The 18,361-nt window shown below is 41.3% G+C and overlaps 1 protein-coding gene across 2 annotated transcripts in view; it reads left to right on the top strand.

Annotated features, from left to right (window-relative positions):
- Nucleotides 1–18,361, top strand: part of FNDC3B (fibronectin type III domain containing 3B) — a 280,111-nt gene that overhangs the window by 60,377 nt on the left and 201,373 nt on the right. Inside the window, exon 2 of one of the 2 annotated variants that reach the window (XM_066601243.1) lies at nt 3,201–3,336. In XM_066601243.1, coding sequence (XP_066457340.1) covers nt 3,226–3,336 — 111 coding nt within the window. In that variant the 5' untranslated portion in view covers nt 3,201–3,225. Of the gene's footprint in view, nt 1–3,196; nt 3,337–18,361 lie in introns of both variants that reach the window. The other variant, XM_066601235.1, reaches the window with a different exon arrangement.

Here is an 18,361-nt window from a genome sequence, read left to right on the forward strand (position 1 = left end):
ATATTTCCGTACACACGGAGTCCGACAGACCTTGTAGAGCAGTGCACAGAGGTTCTACAGCTGCCTACCATCAAAGAGGTATATCGGCATGGTATGCAGGGCTCTGTGCATGAGCATGAGGCTTGGTTTTCAATTCACAACCAAAACTGTTTGACTATAGCAATATTCACTTAGTGACCGTGAATTTTTTTTTTTTCATTTACTCTTATTTGTTTTGCTTGTTTTTCACTCAATCCACATCTTTGCTAAGAGCTTAAGAGTACATAGTATTGGGAACACCCCATTAGGGAGACTACCGGTGTAAATGGCCAGATTGTCATCTCATAGTGGAATTATTGAAATATTGACCTGAATGGGGGACATAATCAGAATTTGTATACCACAATTAGGTGGGAAATGGGAAATTCGGGCTGGGATGATCATTGCACAAAGGATTCCTGCAGATTAGTTTACATACCTGGAGACTGCAACCTTTCTCCAGTTCCTGAACAAGTGAAGGTTTTGCTGTTTTCATTCTCCCTATTGCCCCACGTCAAAGGCCTCTTGCCCAGCCCAATCCAAACTAAGAGAGAAAAGTCTTAGGGCATGTTCACATGGGGCCAAACTGTCTGTATGGCAAATATGCAGCATGTACAGTAGAAGCAATGTGAATGGGATTTTCAAAATCATGTTGTGGAGAAAATGCGGCCCAAAATCCATGTAGAAATTGATATGTGGTGAGGAATTGGAATCCCCAGCATGTAAGTTAGTACAGTGCATTTGTGGTGTGGATTCCACCTCTTCAAATGAGAGGATGAATTCCGCAACAAATAGATTAACTGCAGAATGTCTGCTGTGTGCACTCCACATCAAGTTTCTCCCTTCGTAGACATGCCTTGGAGGAGAGTTGAAGGTTTCTATGAACTTGAAGCAAAATATCAATATCCTATATCCAACTTGACTTATTTTGATACTCCGTTAAAGGGATTGTCCGAGCTATAGATCCTGTGTAAAATGCATTCACCATTCAGTAACATAATAGGCTTATACTCTCCTCTCCCGCTCCTGCTCTGTCCTGCGGCACCACTGTCCTCCTTTCCAGTGTTTTTGTACAGACTGCAGTCCAGCCCCGTTTACGGAATGTCACAGGCGCTGCAGCAAATAACAAAACTCAGGGATGGACCGCTAAGCTCTGTTATTGGCTACAGCGCCTGTGATGTCCTGGCTGGGGCAACCTGTAAACATGACAACAGAGGAGAAACCTTTGGGACACAGCGGCAAGAGATATAAACTGATCTATAACTTGGACAACTCCCTCAGTATCAGACTGTTCCTTGTAGTGAAGAGTAGTTTCTGCTCATGTTGCTCGCTCCATTCCATGACTGTAAAGTCTCATTTACACACACAGATGATTGCTCAAAATTCGTCAGAAGCTGACCGTTTTGAGCAATCATTTTGCATTAGCTACTAATAAGCTAATCAGCTCTCTAGTAGCTAACTAGCTTCATTTGCATGTTTTTAGAGAACAGCGGGTGGTCTGTTCTCTAAACACATCGCTATTGTTCTCCAGCGGGACGGGAGCTGAAAGAATGTTATGAGCACTGCCCGCGGAGAACTCAGCGTGTGGTCCGTCTTATCAGGGACAATGGATTTTAGGCTGAGCTGAACTTAGAGATGAACGAAAAGTTCACAGTAAGTGCACGATGGGCACATATTTATACCCAAGCATTATCGCTCAAAGGATAGCTTTTGAGTGAATTTTGAGCGCTATTCATTGTGTGTAAAAGGGCCTTAAGAGTGTCGACTTAATAATCCAAATACACATGCCTAAATTTACATAACACTTTTCGGCAGTGTTTATAGAACGCAGTTCAGGTTCAGTATATTTAATTTATAAAGTGTTCTATTAAATGCTTGCATATAGCACCAGATTGACGTTATTTTGTGTCTTTTAAACCAGCAATCAATCTGTTTTATTCCTCGAAGGGTAACGAAACACGTGTGATTTTGCTCTTCACTAGAGACAAAGCGACAATTTCCAGACTGTTTGTTGTATACATTCTTCTGAGTTTGGGTCATGTCTCCTGAATATTTTCCACAAGAGCAGACATTGCTACCTTGCTCACCATGGCTCAGCCTTGTCTTTCATACCGATATGCCTGGCAGAACCTTTTATTTTATAAACATTTATTCATCTTTCTTTTAATAACTGTGCCATTATGTATGATTATTATGTAATAGACCTAGCTGGCACAGGAGACTCCTTTGGTATGTACTTTAAGGTCATGAGCTTGGTTGCTTTGCACGCCTTTATACATAAGCAATTCAGAACACAGAGTAAATTGCCTGCATGAAGGTGATACTCTGAAACATTAATAAACTGTACTTTTAGCGTAGTTGTCCTCAAAGGAACCTTACATTGAAGAAACTGGAAAGACAACCCTTAGGATGACCTACAGTTGTCAAACTGGTATAATGTCTGGTTGGTTTATCATTCTTTACTAGAGCCATAACCTTTTAGTTGTTTCTGTAGTCCATAAAAATGTTGATGGGAGCTTTGCCTGCAATTCCAACCCGAGGCCATTGCAATGGGAATTGAACTGTCTGTTTCCAGCAACAAAGCAGCTCTCTATAGCTGATCATTGGGGTCCCAGATGACAGACGTCCTCTACTCTACTATTGACTGCCTATTCCAAGGATCAATAGTTTAAAGCTAGACAACCCCTTTAAGCTTGTGTACCTAATAGTTTCCCCAACCCCTCTAAATAATACTATGAGGTGTGTCCAGACAGTGTTCTTCAGGTGGTGAAATGGAATACATTTTATGTAAGAGGGGGACACAAAACTCCCTTTCTTGGGATTGGTGAGGATAGAAGATAACTTGTGATTCTAGTACATCTGATTCTTTAACTATAGACTTACTGCCTTGGTTGCTTTTTTGTAGCAGTGTTGTGTCCTAAAACTACAATAAATTGTGAGTTGCTAACTTTAACGCCTTCATCACCCCAGGGGTATATCAAATATGAAGTCCTTGTTGAATAGAGCAACTCCATTCGTCATGTTGATGTAATTTATCCAGTATCTTGTAGATATAGATGGCCTCTGGTTGGCTGCTGCGTCTTTTTTTTTTCTTTTTAAGTCTTTACAGAGACATCTATTGAAGCAAAATATTATTTAGAGATTTCTCCTCTGCTTAACTTCTTTTTCTTCTTTTTAGGAAGGCAGCTGAGAGAAAATTCTCCATGAATGTACGTCACAATGATGATGACCGACCAAATCCCACTGGAACTGCCACCCTTGCTGAATGGGGAGGTAGCGATGATGCCACATATAGTAAATGGAGATGGATCACAGCAGGTTGGTAAAGTTGCCCTTCGATTCATATCATGAAGTGCTACTAATGTCCAAATCGTGATATGTTTTCAGAATTATTTGTGAAAAAGGTAAACTTAGTTCTGTTGAAGTTTAATCTACAATTTTGGACAACTTTTTCCTTTATAAGACAAGGTACTGTATGTATATCTATTTGCAAAATACTCTTCTGTTTTTTCCCTTTTTGATTAAGCAGGATTGCATTGCACCCTGTCAGGTCCTCCTGTCAGATCAAACAACTTGCTTCGTGTTGCCTGCTGGGAGGAGGGAGTGTTGCTAGCGAATTCGGTGCCCTGTCAATTTCCTCACGACTTTTCATGAAACTATTCTTATTCAAATAACCTACAATCATTTTTTTTTTGTGTAAACATGGCCAACAATTGCATGATAAACGATAATTTTTTTTTATCATTTGTTCATTTTATGCGGGCATCATCCATCATTTGCCAGTCAACATAAGGTTAACATTCCAGAGACTTAAGAAGAAACTGTTGTCTGTAATACAGAAAGTCGAAAGCTGAGATCAGGACAAGATTGGGCCCCGCATACCTGTTGTGCCACTTGCTATGTGAAATTAATAAACTGGTGGAGAAAAACAGGTACATCAATGTCATTTGGGTTACCTATGGTATGGAGGGAACAAAAGGAACATGTGACAGACTGCTACTTCACTTTAACATCAAGGGCTTCACAAACAGAAAATCTAAAATTCATACTATATATCCCGACTTGTCTGCCATAAAGCCTATTGCTTACAACCTCCAGGTGAAGAACTCCAAGATGACGATGAGACAATGCAGGAAGAGAACAAATTTCCATCAAGCAGTAAAAAAAAAAAAAGATCCTATATTTAAACCTACATGACATTCAACTTCACACATCTTAACTCAGGCAGATTTAAATGATTTAGTCAGTGATTTAGGCATAAGTAAAAGGAATGCGGAACTTCTGGGCTCCAGGTTGCAAGACTGGAATCTTCTTCAATCTGAAACACGTGTAACAATTTATAGAGAACCAGACCAAAATCCTGTGCATTTCTTCACTTATGATGGGACCCTAACTTTTTGTAACAACGTAAATGATTTGATCTCAGCTCTCAGTCGCTCTTACGATGTATGAGTAAAGCGAAAAGGATGTGAAAAAAACTGGTAAGGAGGCGCAACCCTCTAATTTACTAAAAGATGAAGATCAAGGTCCGATGTGTGATGGTAAAAGCACTTCCTTTTTTATTTTTTCACAAATTAAAAAAACAGCAATAGAATACGCGTTTCGGGGATGAACCCCTTCGTCAGTTCGGCTGGATAGGACAACAGCATGCCTGGGGGTGACACAATTCCAAAGGTGTATTGGATGTGTCGGAGGTCCTGTGTGCAGGAGGACAGGGGAGAAAGAAGTACACCTTTGGAATTGTCACCCCCAGGCATCCTGTTGTCCTATCCAGCTGAACTGACGAAGGGGTTCATCCCCGAAACGCATATTCTATTGCTGTGTTTTAATTTGTGAAAAAATAAAAAAGTGCTTTCACCATCACACATTGGACCTTGATCTTCATCTTCTAGTAACTTAGAGGGTTGCGCCTCCATACCAGTTTTTTTTCACATCCTTTTCGCTACACTCACGCCCACACTGGTGGAGCGTCATCTGGTTGGCAGCACCTCCACCATTCGAAATACTCCATCATTGGAAACACTTTGTACTCCAGAAATATTCCACTACCCTCACTGGGTCTTGCTCCACCCTCCTTTTTCATTTCTTTTACTCACAATGTATGAGTAGAGGCTTTTCGTAGATGCCTCAAAATCAGTTTAAAAGCAGTTTTTCTTCACAACAGTGAAGTGCTGTGTTCTGTTCCAGTTTGGTTTTGCCAGTTTTGGAAAGGAGTCCTATGAAATGCTGCAGCATATGCTTCATTCAGTTAAATACTTGGAACATAAGTGGAAGATATGTGAAGAATTGAAGGTCATTGCTGTCCTATTGGGGATGGAGACGGTTCACCAAGTATTCCTTTGTCTCTGTGAGTGGGATAGCCATGACGGGCAATCTCAGTACATAAGGAAGGCAGGTCAGACAGAATTTGGAGAGTTGGAGGAAAAATATGTTGAATGGAAAAGTCTTGTGTCTTCTGAAGACCTCCTACTTCCTATATTAAATTGGGTCTTATGAAACGGTTTGTCAAAAGCAATGGATAAAAAGGGCAGAGGATATGCCTATCTCAAGACCAAATTTTCCCATCTTTCAGAGGCAAAAATAAGAGTATTTTTTTTGTGGCTCCACAGATCAAAGAACTGAAACATGACCATAGATTCATTGAATGACCTACCAAGCAAAAAAAAATCTGCCTGGATAGCATTCATTCCATGATCTACATAGATCATAGCAGGAAAGGGGTTAACTATGGGGGTCGCTATCTCGATGCACCCCTGCTTTTGCAGGTGGAGGCCGGCTATCTGTGACAGCCGGTTCCCGCTGCTGGGTTGCGCAAGAGTTCTTCTGATCTTACGCCATCCCCAGGGCGTAACTGTATGTCCTGCTGCGTTAAGTACCCCTCTGCCAGGATGTACAGTTAAGCCCTGTGTCAGGAACGGGTTAATTTTGACAGATAGATGCCATTCTATACACAGTATATTTTTCTCATGGGTTTCCATCACACAGATTTGCATGGCCGATTTGTGCATCTTGCTGAATATTCAGTTTTCTATTTTTTCTGGACCTGGTTAATTTTTCCATTTGAAAGAAAATCTGGGAAATGTTGCTTTATTCTTCTAACTTGTGAGATATCTTTTCGTTCATTTCTAAACGTTGTCTAACCACATCATTAAATCATCATTTCATGGTTGTTTGATCCCAGCCTCTTAAGCATATGAAAGTATTAATTTAAATGGTTTATGTTCAGGGCTGTATTGCAATAGCCATAATTTAAAATGTGATCATGGCTTTTCTTACCAAAATTCTTTCCCCAGTCTGCAACACTGGCTGAATACAATAGGAAATATAAATTAATGTAATTATACCATTTGGATTGTTTACCAGACATGGCTAAAGATGCTTTACATTTGGAGGGACTATTGTGACCAAGAAATGTGCCATTTTATTTGCAGAAACTCCAGATTTGTTTAACTCCATAAGGACCAGGGTTTTAGGGATTTTAGCATGTGATGGTCTTACACTCCTATTTTTTTTTTCTTCAGCTACAAAGATTATTTTTTACGGCGTTTTTTCCCCATGACATATAGGCTACAATTTATACCATTTTTTTTGTTTTATTAGAAGTAAAAAGCTAAGAATTTTTTTTTTTTAAATTTATAGTTCTTTTTTTAAAATTAGTATATTTACACTAAAATAAAGTACAGGAATGGAATCCACATTTTGTTTCGGCCGTTTTGATATCTAATTTGTATAGTTTGGTCCTTAAGGGTTAAGATTTGTTGCACATGTAAAGATAAGGAATGCATATCTGATGATACAAAAAGAATGATAGTCGGCTAGTATTTAAACTGCATCCGTTACAAATGTGGATTGTGTTCAGTGAGGAATCTCACACTTATATTTTGAATATTATTCAACATTATGAATCAGCCTTTCTAAAGGACCATTTACACGGAGCGATGATCGCTCAGAAATAGCTAAAAAGTGATCGTTTGAGCGATAATCGTTGCGTCCAAACACGCGGCCATCATGCACTTTTCGTGCACTGCTAGCTGATCGTTAAACTCAGTCCACCCTAAAAATCGTTGTTCATCCTTATCAGCAGTTCTCGGCGGGTAGTGCTGATGGCATTGTTTCCCGTTGGAGAACAAAGGAACTGAATGCAGATAAGCGCCCCCCTGCTATTAACTGCATTCAGCTAAAGGCTTTATTTGCAAACTAAATTGCTATCAAGTAGCTGAGTAGCTAGTTAAAGGTTTATGCAAAATGATCGCTCATAGCTGTCACTCAAACTGTCGTTTAAGCGATCTTTGAGCGATCATCGCTCTGTGTAAATGGGCCTTATCACAAGAGAGTTGAAGGGGTTGGTGTCAATGTCTGATCGATGAATGTCCAGCTGCTGTACCTCTGCTGGTTACTAGATTAAAAAGTGCCACTGGTTCTTGGCAATCATATTACTTCTAATTGCCCCTTTATTGTACAAGTGTTTTGATGAAAAGGTCTCCATTGCCTTGTTCAAGCAGAGTTTTAACACTTCCATCACAAATTCTACACTAGAAGATTTAGTTTAGTTTTTTTTTAAATTCATTTTAGCATAATTGGTGGATGATGGCTCACAAACACAAAACAACTGTATGCAAGTTAGAATAAGTGGTTCTATAACTTAAGGTTTACCTATATATCAGCAGTTCTGGGTGCTTAGTTGGTCATAGCCATTAAAAAGCAATGATTAACATATCTTCACCCATCATCCCAAACCACTAGTTTTTGAGGTTTGCTGTGCAAGTGGGGACATACTAATACCTTTTGTTTTAAGAAGGCAGTACTGTACTTCAGCCTATGACAATGTCCCTTCTTGGTTCCTTTTGTCTCACCACACTAAGAGTCTGACAGAAAATGCACAAATATGATAAAGGCCCTTTTACATGGAACGATTATCGTTCAAAGAGTGAGAATAAAAGATGATCATTCAGTGTAAACGCAGCCAATGACCGAATGACGAATGATAAATCGTTTTTGTTTCGTTCATCGTTCTTTTCGTGCAGGAATAAAAATCATTATGGGCTCCTTCACTAATTGTTCGGCTTAAATACCGATCATTCAGTTGTATTTATTTACTTATACCATGAATGGGAACAACTGAACTATTTCTTGTTTTGAACAAGCCAGCGATGTATCTGCCTGTATCAACAAGCTGCACGAGCGAACTCTAAGATCATTCGCTCATTCAAATGAGAAATTGACATGTCTAAACGAGCCTCAAAACCAATTCAGCATTGACTACGTGTTTCCTTTACATGTAATAAGTCTGCTGATGGTGGTTAGTGACCACTAAGATGGCAGAAAGATAATGGGATATATAATGTAGAGTGATGGTCTTACAAAAAAAAAGTTCATCGCATTTTCACTGCATACAGCTGATTAGTGCTAGTTAGAGATGAGCGAGCCTACTCGGCCACGCCCTTTTTTCGCCCGAGTACCGTGATTTTCGTGTACTTCCATACTCGGGCGAAAAGATTCGGGGGGCCCCGTGGGTGAGTGAGGGGTTGCAGCGGGGAGTGGGGGGGGAGAAGAAGAGAGGGCGCCTCCCGAATCTTTGCGCCCGAGTACTGAAGTACTCGAAAATTGCGGTGCTCGATCGAGTAATTACTCGAAACGAGTAGGTTCGTTCATCTCTAGTGCTAGTCTTTTACTATTCAGCTTTTGAAAAACACCCCGTTGCTGGCAGAATTTGGTGCCTTAGAAGTAATTCCAAAATGTTTTCTAATTGTGTGATTAGATTCACAATAAGCATTTATATTGTTCGTATCTACCAAACAGTAAAGTGCATACTATATAATAAACGATTCTGAATATTCGAGAGGCCCTCAGATAACCTGGCCCTTTGAGGCTACTGTACATTGGCTACAACATAGAGCAACTATGTGAGCAGCTGGATAGTTACAATCTGCCCTGCCCTCTATTCTCTAACACAACGAGGAGTAAATAATATAAACTAATCCAAAAAAGCATTTTCTCTTGGGACAGCTCATAGCAGCTGCTTAAAGTAATACATATTGTATAGATACTTGGCATCAAATAACAAAATGGTGAAAAATGGCCAATGTGAAATTAAAAATGAATTCACAGTGGACAGCGGGGTTAGTCACCGAATTGAACTAATGTAAATCACTCTGAGACATGTGTCAATGGGGCTCACAAAGCTTCTTTTGAGTCCTTTATATACTGATCAGTATGTTTTTGGAGGAAATTGGATGCAAACATGAAGAGAACATACCATTCCATGCAGCTCTTGTCCTTGGTAGAACCCCAGGAGCCAAGTGCTGTAAGAAACCGGTGCTAAGCATTGAGCTACCATACTGCGCACAAAACGGAGTTTGAGTGCACTTTATACTTTGTGTTGACTTGTCATGTCTGTCTCTGTAACAAAAGGAAAATTATAGCACTTGCCAAAATATACTGCTCCAAAAAATTTAAGGGAACACTTAAACCGTGCATTGAATCTTGATGAACAACAGATTTAAGTTGAAAATCTTTACTAATCTAACTTTTGCGATTTGGTAAAAACAAAATGATGTATCAACGGTCGAAGGAAGCTAAAATCATAAACCGAATGAGAGCTGGATTCCAAATCTTCAGAAAATTAGTTTGCATGAATTTCATCATGACAACTGATAACCTGACTCGGCAATGTGTATGGCCTCCATATGCCTGTGTACCATCCTGACAATGTCTTAGCATGCTCCTAATAAGACAGTGGATTGTCTCTTTGGAGATCTCCTCCTAAAATTGATCAGGGCATCATCGAGCTCTTGGACAGTTTGTGGCAAAAATTGGGAGCATCAGATGCACTGGTACAGAATGTCCCAGAGGTTCTTGGATTTAGCTCTGAAGAACCTGAGGGCCAGTCAATGGCATGAATGTTATTGTTGTTTAGGAACTGCCACATGAGGCAGGGCATTGTACTGCACCAGTGGGAACCCAGGGCCCATTGCACCAGCGTAAGGTCTGATAAAGGCTTTGAGCATTTACTATTGGCTGTCACATGGAGCTTTTTGCGACCCTCCAAGGATATGCCTTCCCAAACTATTACTGTCCCACCACCAAACCAATCATGCTGGATGATGTTGCAGGCAGCACAATGTTCACTGCATCTCCAGACTCTTTCATGCCTGTCACATGTGATCAGTGGGAACCTGTTCTACTCTGAAGAGAACATGGCTCTGATGGCAGACCCGCCAATTCTCACATTATCTAGCAAATAGTAATTGAAGCTGCTGGGCTGTGAGCTAAGGACCCACTACTGGACATGGTGCTCTCATGCCACCCTTATGGTATCGGTTTCTGATTTGTCAGAAACATGCAAACCAGTAGCCCGCTGCTTTGGCAGTGCATCTCCTGTTCCTCCTTGCACAAAGGTGTAATCACCAGTCCTGATACTTGGTTGATGACCTTCTATGGCCCTGTCCAGCTCTCCTCATGTAATGGCCTTAGTCCTGGTTTCTGCTCCTTGCTCTTGAGAATGTGCTAGGAGATGCAGCAAATCTTCTTGTGACAGTACATATTAATGTGCCATTCTGAAGAAGCAAGACTACTTTTGCAATCTGACTGGGCTGCAGGTACCGCTTCATGATATTATCATGCTTGGACACTAGCAAAACACAAAACTAGAGGAGAATCAATCGGGAAGGATAAGTGTCGAGTAATTGTCTGTGGTGATCTTCTGCAAACTCATTCCCTTTTTGGGGGTTGTCTTGCTGTTTCCTCCTGAATTGTCACTTTCATTTGCACCAAAGCACATAATATTGATTCACAATGACTTATACTTCCTACAATTGCTGTTACACCAGCACAGTTAATGCTTGGCAGTTGTCGAGAAAACGCAAGCACTAGCAGCAGCCGCTAGAGCTTGTGTCATAGCCGCCTGATTGGACAGATTTATATCCCGGAGGTTTAGGTGACTTGGGGTTAAACTGTGATACTTAAGTGTTCCTTTAATGATCTTAAGCAGTGTACGTGAAGTGGGTAAGCCATTATAAGAATTTTCTTTATAATTTAGGCCTTCTTTCATTGCCCTAGTACTATTGTATTGTCGCTTAAGCATTCCTGAAGTTCTGTATTATCCAGTCTATATATCTTAAGTCTTTTTACTTGTTTTATTATAGAATTTCCTATTTTATTCTTGGTGTATAGACTGTAGACTTAAAGGGGTTGTCCCGCGAAAGCAAGTGGGGTTATACACTTCTGTATGGCCATATTAATGCACTTTGTAATATACATCGTGCATTAAATATGAGCCATACAGAAGTTATTCACTTACCTGCTCCGTTGCTAGCGTCCTCGTTTCCATGGTGCCGTCTAATTTCAGCGTCTAATCTCCCGATTAGACGCGCTTGCGCAGTCCGGTCTTCTCCCTTCTGAATGGGGCCGCTCGTGCCGGAGAGCTGCTCCTCGTAGCTCCGCCCCGTCACGTGTGCCGATTCCAGCCAATCAGGAGGCAGGAATCGGCAATGGAACGCACAGAGCCCACGGTGCACCATGGGAGAAGACCTGCGGTCCACCGTGGGTGAAGATCCCGGCGGCCATCTTAGCAAGGTAAGTAAGAAGTCGCCGCAGCGCGGGGATTCGGGTAAGTACTATCTGTTGTTTTTTTTTTTACCCCTGCATCGGGTTTGTCTCGCGCCGAACGGGGGGCCTATTGAAAAAAAAAAAACCCGTTTCAGCGCGGGACAACCCCTTTAAGTTTATGGCAGTCAGTAAATGGGACCAATGCTGACAGGCTATAGGGAAGTTACTTGAATTGACTTTGCCTTGGAAGCTTTGCCGTATTTTGCAATTAGTCCTTAGAGCTAGTTATATTTGATTCTAATAATTTCTGAAAAAGATAATCCGTACTGATATCTCAGACATTCAAGCTTAATAAACTGTAGACAAGGAAACCACAATACTGTATGCTTTATGGTTTTGAAAGAACTAATGGGTTACCACACTGCAATTTCAGTCTCTTTTGTCAAAGTTTAATTTTCTAAACCTTTAATGTTCACACATTGGCTTTCTCAGTTAGGCTCACTTTTGACAGTGGGAAGTGAAATGAGATTTGAGAAACTACAAATTGAGTTTAACTAGCGCACTGTACAGTCTTTTTCACATGCTATAATACTAAAATATCAGCCCTTTCAATGAGCTTCTAAAGATGCTTAGAATTTGATATGTTACTTATAAAAAAAATACAATCTAGAATCAATATATTTCTACTTTAGTCTGTAATTCTTATAAACAACTTACAACAAACTGTGCATGGAATTTCCAGTATTCCCCCTTGTCTAATTTATCGAGCTGGATGAAGGTTGGTGGAGGTCCTGGGCAAAAAAAAAAATCTCAGTGGGTCCTTCATAAATTCATTTTTAAAGTAACTGTAGCTAACAAAGGCTTAATTTAATTTAAAATGGGCAAAATAATGAATGTACATTACGTTACCTATTTTGTTGCATGCCCGTCTACTGCTGCCATCCTCTTCCAATGCGCACCCAGTCTTTCTGTGTCCTACTTTGCAGCCAGTGCCAGTAGCCATGGTCTGGTGTCTTTCTCCTTTTTATTTAGCAAGATGTGGAGGCTAAGAAAGAGACAAGATTGCATAGCGCCAAAGCCAGTCGTCATTATCATGTTCTTTCTCTTAGCTCACACCGGTGTGCTCTTCTTGGCATGCTTTGTCGACTAGCTGTGCTCCTCAGCTATAATGTACTATTCCCAGGATTTGAGTCCGGTTTGAAATCCACAGGGATGGAAAGAACAAGCAGTGATGGTGCGCACACTATCAATCACATATGAAGAAAATGTAGGATGGGGCAGGGGAGGTATCAAACTCCCAACCACCCGAATTCCCCCCTGGCCCTTCCCCATTAGGACCCTAAAATTGAAATCTCAAATCAGATGCCCCTTCTCTATTAAGTGCGCCTCGGGAGATAGCACAGGAGCATGTAAAACCAAAATAAGCATACAACAACACAGCCTACATCTATGACATGTGCATGCTGCTGGAAGATCCAGCCAATCCGCATAGACATTTCACTATATGTTGAGGGACCACTAATATGTTTGTACATATATAGAATACATATATAAGATTTCCATGCCTTATCTTCTATGTGCAGATCTTGGTATATACTTCTTTCTAGGCATTGGAATGTTCTACGCCTGGCACCGTGCATGCATCCAGGAGGGTGTTTGCACAGATCGTCTAATTACTGTGTTATTTGGAAGGGCATCTGCCTTACAATTTGCAGTTTGTATAGCCCTGCTAACAGATTTGCAAAACATGACATTTATTGAGGCATTTCCTGTCCTTCATTTGAATTTGTTATGGCAACAGAATATTCCAGTTTTTCTTAATCGCTTTACTGGTAATCTTTTTAATTAAATTTTCTGTTTCATGATAACTTTTTGGCAGTAATGCGTTTTATATGGTTATAGGCTTTTATTCTCAACCAATGTTGTATTTATATGTCGATGCTGACTGCTTTCCAGTTGCTTTATATCCCATTCCTCCTATACAATTCACTGGAGTCTGTTAACTTGACAGTTAAATAATAGTTGGCCCAAAGCTATATTACAAATACAACATTTAGCCCTGTTATGGGACTTGAAACAAGACTAATTGAATGGAGAACTGTGTTGGTCCAAAAATGAACTAGGAAATCTTAGACCCAATGTCCACGTGGGGATTTGCTTTAGTAAATCTGCGCGGATGATCCGCAGCTCTAGCAGCCTGTAGGAAACATTACGGCGACCGCAACTGAATTAACCCCTGTGGATTTGATTTCTAGGTGCTTTGCGGATGCCCCGCGTGGCTCTAAAATCACAGCATGTTCCATTTTATCGCGAATGTGGCTCCATTCATCTCGATGGGAGATGAAAACGCACAATCCACGATCACTCACAAGCCATTAAAAAAATCATTTTTAAGATGATCCGCAGTGCATCCTCTGCGGATATCTGCATTAAAAATCCACGCGTCCCGTGGACATTGGGCCTTATTGAGTTACATTGACGGTCACCTAAACCAAGATTATGAATAATATGAAACCTCACTAGTTCCTAATGATAATGCCCAGATACGTCCATCTCTTTTTTTTTTTTTTCTTTACCTGTAGGGTCATTATTGGGTTATAAAAAGTATACTCTTTGTCCATATGCCATGCAAAGAACCTGCTTTGAATTTGTAATTGCAAATATCAGATGTAGAAGCTGTATAAACGGTTTCCACTAACGTTCAATGCAATGCATGTTAAGGGGGTTTAACAAAAAATGAAGAACAACCTGTACAGATGGAAGGCCATGCTACACATATTCATTTTTTTTCTCTAACTGACAGCTGCATGATCTATCTGATAAGGTTTTTTTTCAGGTTTCTTGCAGATTTTACCAGTTGCTTTGCAATGGATAATACTAATGTTCAAGTAACAATCTATATCAAACATGGTCCTTGAGTTCAGGATTTCACTAGTGTTGAAGTGGTTACACATGCATAAAATGGTTTTTATAGCAGCTCAGAGTGGTAGCAAATCATAAGCCTTAGGCCGGCTGCACACTGCTGGATTTGCATTGCGGAAAAAAGTGGGTTTTTTTTCTCCACACGAGCGGAATCAATTGTGATTTTCTGCTCGCGGAGGAAAAGTCGCAGTATGCTCTTTCAGTGCTGATTCTGCACGTACGGCTTCCATGGCCCTTCTGCAATGACATTACGGAAAGGTTGCAGATTCCGGAAAAGCAGGGATTTAAAAAAACAAAACTGTACTGCGCATGACCAACGGCTCACCGTGCGGATCATCCGCAGTACAGAAAAAAGTAGAGAATGTCAGGTCCACGCAAATGCCGACTGAGCACAGGGTTGGATTCCGCTGCAATCTCCCACATGCGGAATCGGACCCGGTCGTGTGCAGACGGCCTTACTCTCTGCTCCTGTTCGGACATTGGTCGATCTTCTGCTTCTCTCAACTTCCTGCTGCAGCAATGACGTCACCGCTAACAGGGTAAACTGACTACTGCAGCCAATCGCCGTCTCTCTTTGGCTGGTGATTAGCTGCAGCGATCACATATCCCTTTGCCGGGATTTTATAAGATGAGGAAGAATTTTTTTTCACCACTCTGAACAGCTTTAAAAGCAAAAAAAAAAACTAAACATTTTTGTTTTGCCTGAATAACCCCTTTAATTTATTAGATATGTCTGATGGGTACTGGTGCACTTTCTCTCCACCGGAACTGTGGGTGGAGACAAGGGTTTGACATGGTGAAGTGCAAGGGTATGCCCCTAGCTGTGGATAGGCTAAATTGCTGACAGTACCTTACTGCAGACGGGGAGGTGGAGACCGAGAACGTGGCCGGCTACGTTGACGCTGGCAGAACACACCGACTGACAGCCATCTGGGGACAGAGACACAGACAGCGTGTCCAGCTGCAGTGACGGCCCACCCGCACATAAGCTGATAAAGCAGCGCCGTCGTGGAGATGGACAGCGCCAGAGCATGGAGGGGAGAAAGCAGAGGCCAGGGGAGACAGCTGACAAGCTGTTAGACTGCCGGAGATGGGGGAGACTAACTGCGCCGCAGACCGTGCATCGCTGATGTGAGGCCAGCGGGGAGAGTGACAGGGTTGTACAGATAGCACTAAAGGCAGAAGAGCAGAAGGCAGAGCGGTAGGGACACTGATAGGAGCCAGCAGGGGAGATTTTCTGACATCTGCGGAGATGGGAGGGCGGGGTGCTGAATCCCATAAGGCAGAGCAGTAGAAAAACTGACAGCAGCCGGCAGGGGAGATTCTATTAGACCTCCGCAGATGGGAGGCCGCGGGCGAGAATGACAGCAGCCGGGCCGGTAGGAATGTGAGGTAGCCAATCGGCAGCTGTGGGCGTTCCAGTAAACTCCACCAGGACTAACCCTTGTCTCCACCCATTTTTCCAGTGGAGACAAGATGCACCAGTACCTGTCTAATGTTTAGAGTAAATGTACCAATTAGACATATCATGAGTATCCCATGGGTAGGAGTCTGATAGAGAACTATTAGATGTCCACAATTTTGGCAAGTTAGTGTGGAACAGTTACTTTAGACAGATGTGCGCACACTTAACTCTTCTTGAATTTTGTTAAGAACTGAAACTTTTCAGGATACATAATCATTCTTGTGCCATCAGGTAAAAAAAGACAGATACATTAAACCTAAGTTTTTATTTTTAAGATAGAAGCTTATGGGTCCACTTAGGGAAATTATCATAGGCATTCCTCAGCAGTGTATATATGTGTTGTTTTTTTTTGTTTTTTTTTTGCGCTTTATAATGTGAGAGACTATGTGATCTCACAACACTCATCTAGGAATATAATGAGCTGAGAAAAGTTATGGGTAAAACACATCTGTATGTTTGGTCTGGTTTCCATGTAAGACAGCACTAGAATCTGGTTATTCATAACATTGTTGAGGAGTCTGAGTTTGTGACCTCTTTGGAAAAAAAACTTTCTGGACATGTTTTATTGAAATGGGGTGGTATGGTGGCTTAGTGGTCAGCACTGTTGCCTTGCGGCGCTGAGGTCCTGGGTTCACATCTGACTAAGGAAAACATCTGTATGGAGTTTGTATGTTCTCCACCTGTTTGCGTGGGTTTCTTCCGAGTACTTGGGTTTCCTACCACATTGTAAAAACATGCTAAAAGTTAAATTTAGAAGACGTTATGAGTCTCAATGGAGATAAAATCTATATTATCAAGTGATATAAGGCATTGCGTAATATGTACACATCGTATAAATTAAAGGTGATCAAAGAGGTTGAGTGTCAGAAAACTTCTGATGACTTATTTTGTTTTGTTTACACTTTTGTACCTTGTCTTGTGCTGTATTCTTTCTGAAATGTAATGATTGAAGAAAATTAATCTCATCCCAAAACCGTTTTACTCACCAATTATGTAATATCTTTGGCCAAACTGTTTACTTTGGGCTGCATTCCCACGAACGTATATTGGCTCGGTTTTCACGCCGAGCCGATATACGTCGTCCTCATCTGCAGGGGGGGGGGGGGGGAGGATGGAAGAGCCAGGAGCAGGAACTGAGCTCCCGCCCCCTCTCTGCCTGCTCTCCGCCCCTCTGCACTATATGCAATGGGGAGAGCCGGGACGGGAGCGGGGCTAATCCTCGGCACTTAGCCCCGCCCCGCTTCTTTCCTTGCAAATAGTGCAGAGGGGCGGAGAGGAGGCATAGAGGGGACGGGAGCTCAGTTCCTGCTCCTGGCTCTTCCACCCCCCCCCCCCCCCCCGCAGATGAGGACGACGTATATCGGCTCGGCGTGAAAACCGAGCCGATATACGTTCGTGGGAATGCAGCCTTATGCATAGCTGTCAAATTATGCCATATTAAAACAGTTTGTATTTGCTGTCTAATAGGACATATTGTATATTTCTATGGAATATGGATGGAAAAAAAACAAAAATTTCCTTCATTGCAAATGTGTTTTTTATGATAAATTCATGTCTTTGCCCAGAGAGAGTCTCAACATGACTCATATTCTGATAACTGAACCAATTTTCTGAAATATCAACCTCAAACTGGCTGAAAATAATTTTTAAGTTCTATCATTAAATTCCTTCCTAACCTTACATGCTAAAAATATCAAGACAGGTGAAGACTTGTTTTGAAGTTGTGAAAATGACATGAAAATATCACCAATTACTGGAAGTGAAAATGTGTTTGTTGGCCTTTTGAAAGAAGTATTGCGTCCTAGATAAACATTAGCGACGTTCCCTGCTGTTGGCTTGAATCAGACGATGGAACCTAGCAACGGTAGGCAAAGATGACAATTAACAGAGCATCTGAGCAGAATCTGTCACAGAGATAACGAAGACGTACTTGCATATGCATAAACTTAGCAGACCTCGCTGTGAGCAGAATATTACGTACGGATCGTACGACCATCCTATTTATAAAAATCATTGCGTTTCTCAGGTTTAATGAATTGCAAAACTTAAGTGTCGCGTACTAAGTCACTCATCTCGTATTATGTAAGTTCTTATGTTGCTTATCAATTAAAGTAATCCATCACTTACTAGTGACATCTTATATGTACTGTATGTCCAGAGTGTGAACACCCTTTACAATTAGCAGTGAAGGGCAATTTCAGCTTTGGTGGTCATGCATACAGTTGTATTACAGCTCCATTATATACTGAGCAGTAATAGGGTTTCTATAGGGGTCCCTGAACCCTCTAAACAAGCTGCTATACCTCCCATGAGCCTCTGATTTCATATGGAGGCATACGTTTTTTTTCCCATTGGATTCTGTATAAATCACAGTAAAAATTGTGACAGTATGTACCAAAGCCTTGCTTC

Source organism: Eleutherodactylus coqui, chromosome 1, assembly GCF_035609145.1.
Source record: "Eleutherodactylus coqui strain aEleCoq1 chromosome 1, aEleCoq1.hap1, whole genome shotgun sequence".
Lineage (NCBI taxonomy): Eukaryota > Metazoa > Chordata > Amphibia > Anura > Eleutherodactylidae > Eleutherodactylus > Eleutherodactylus coqui.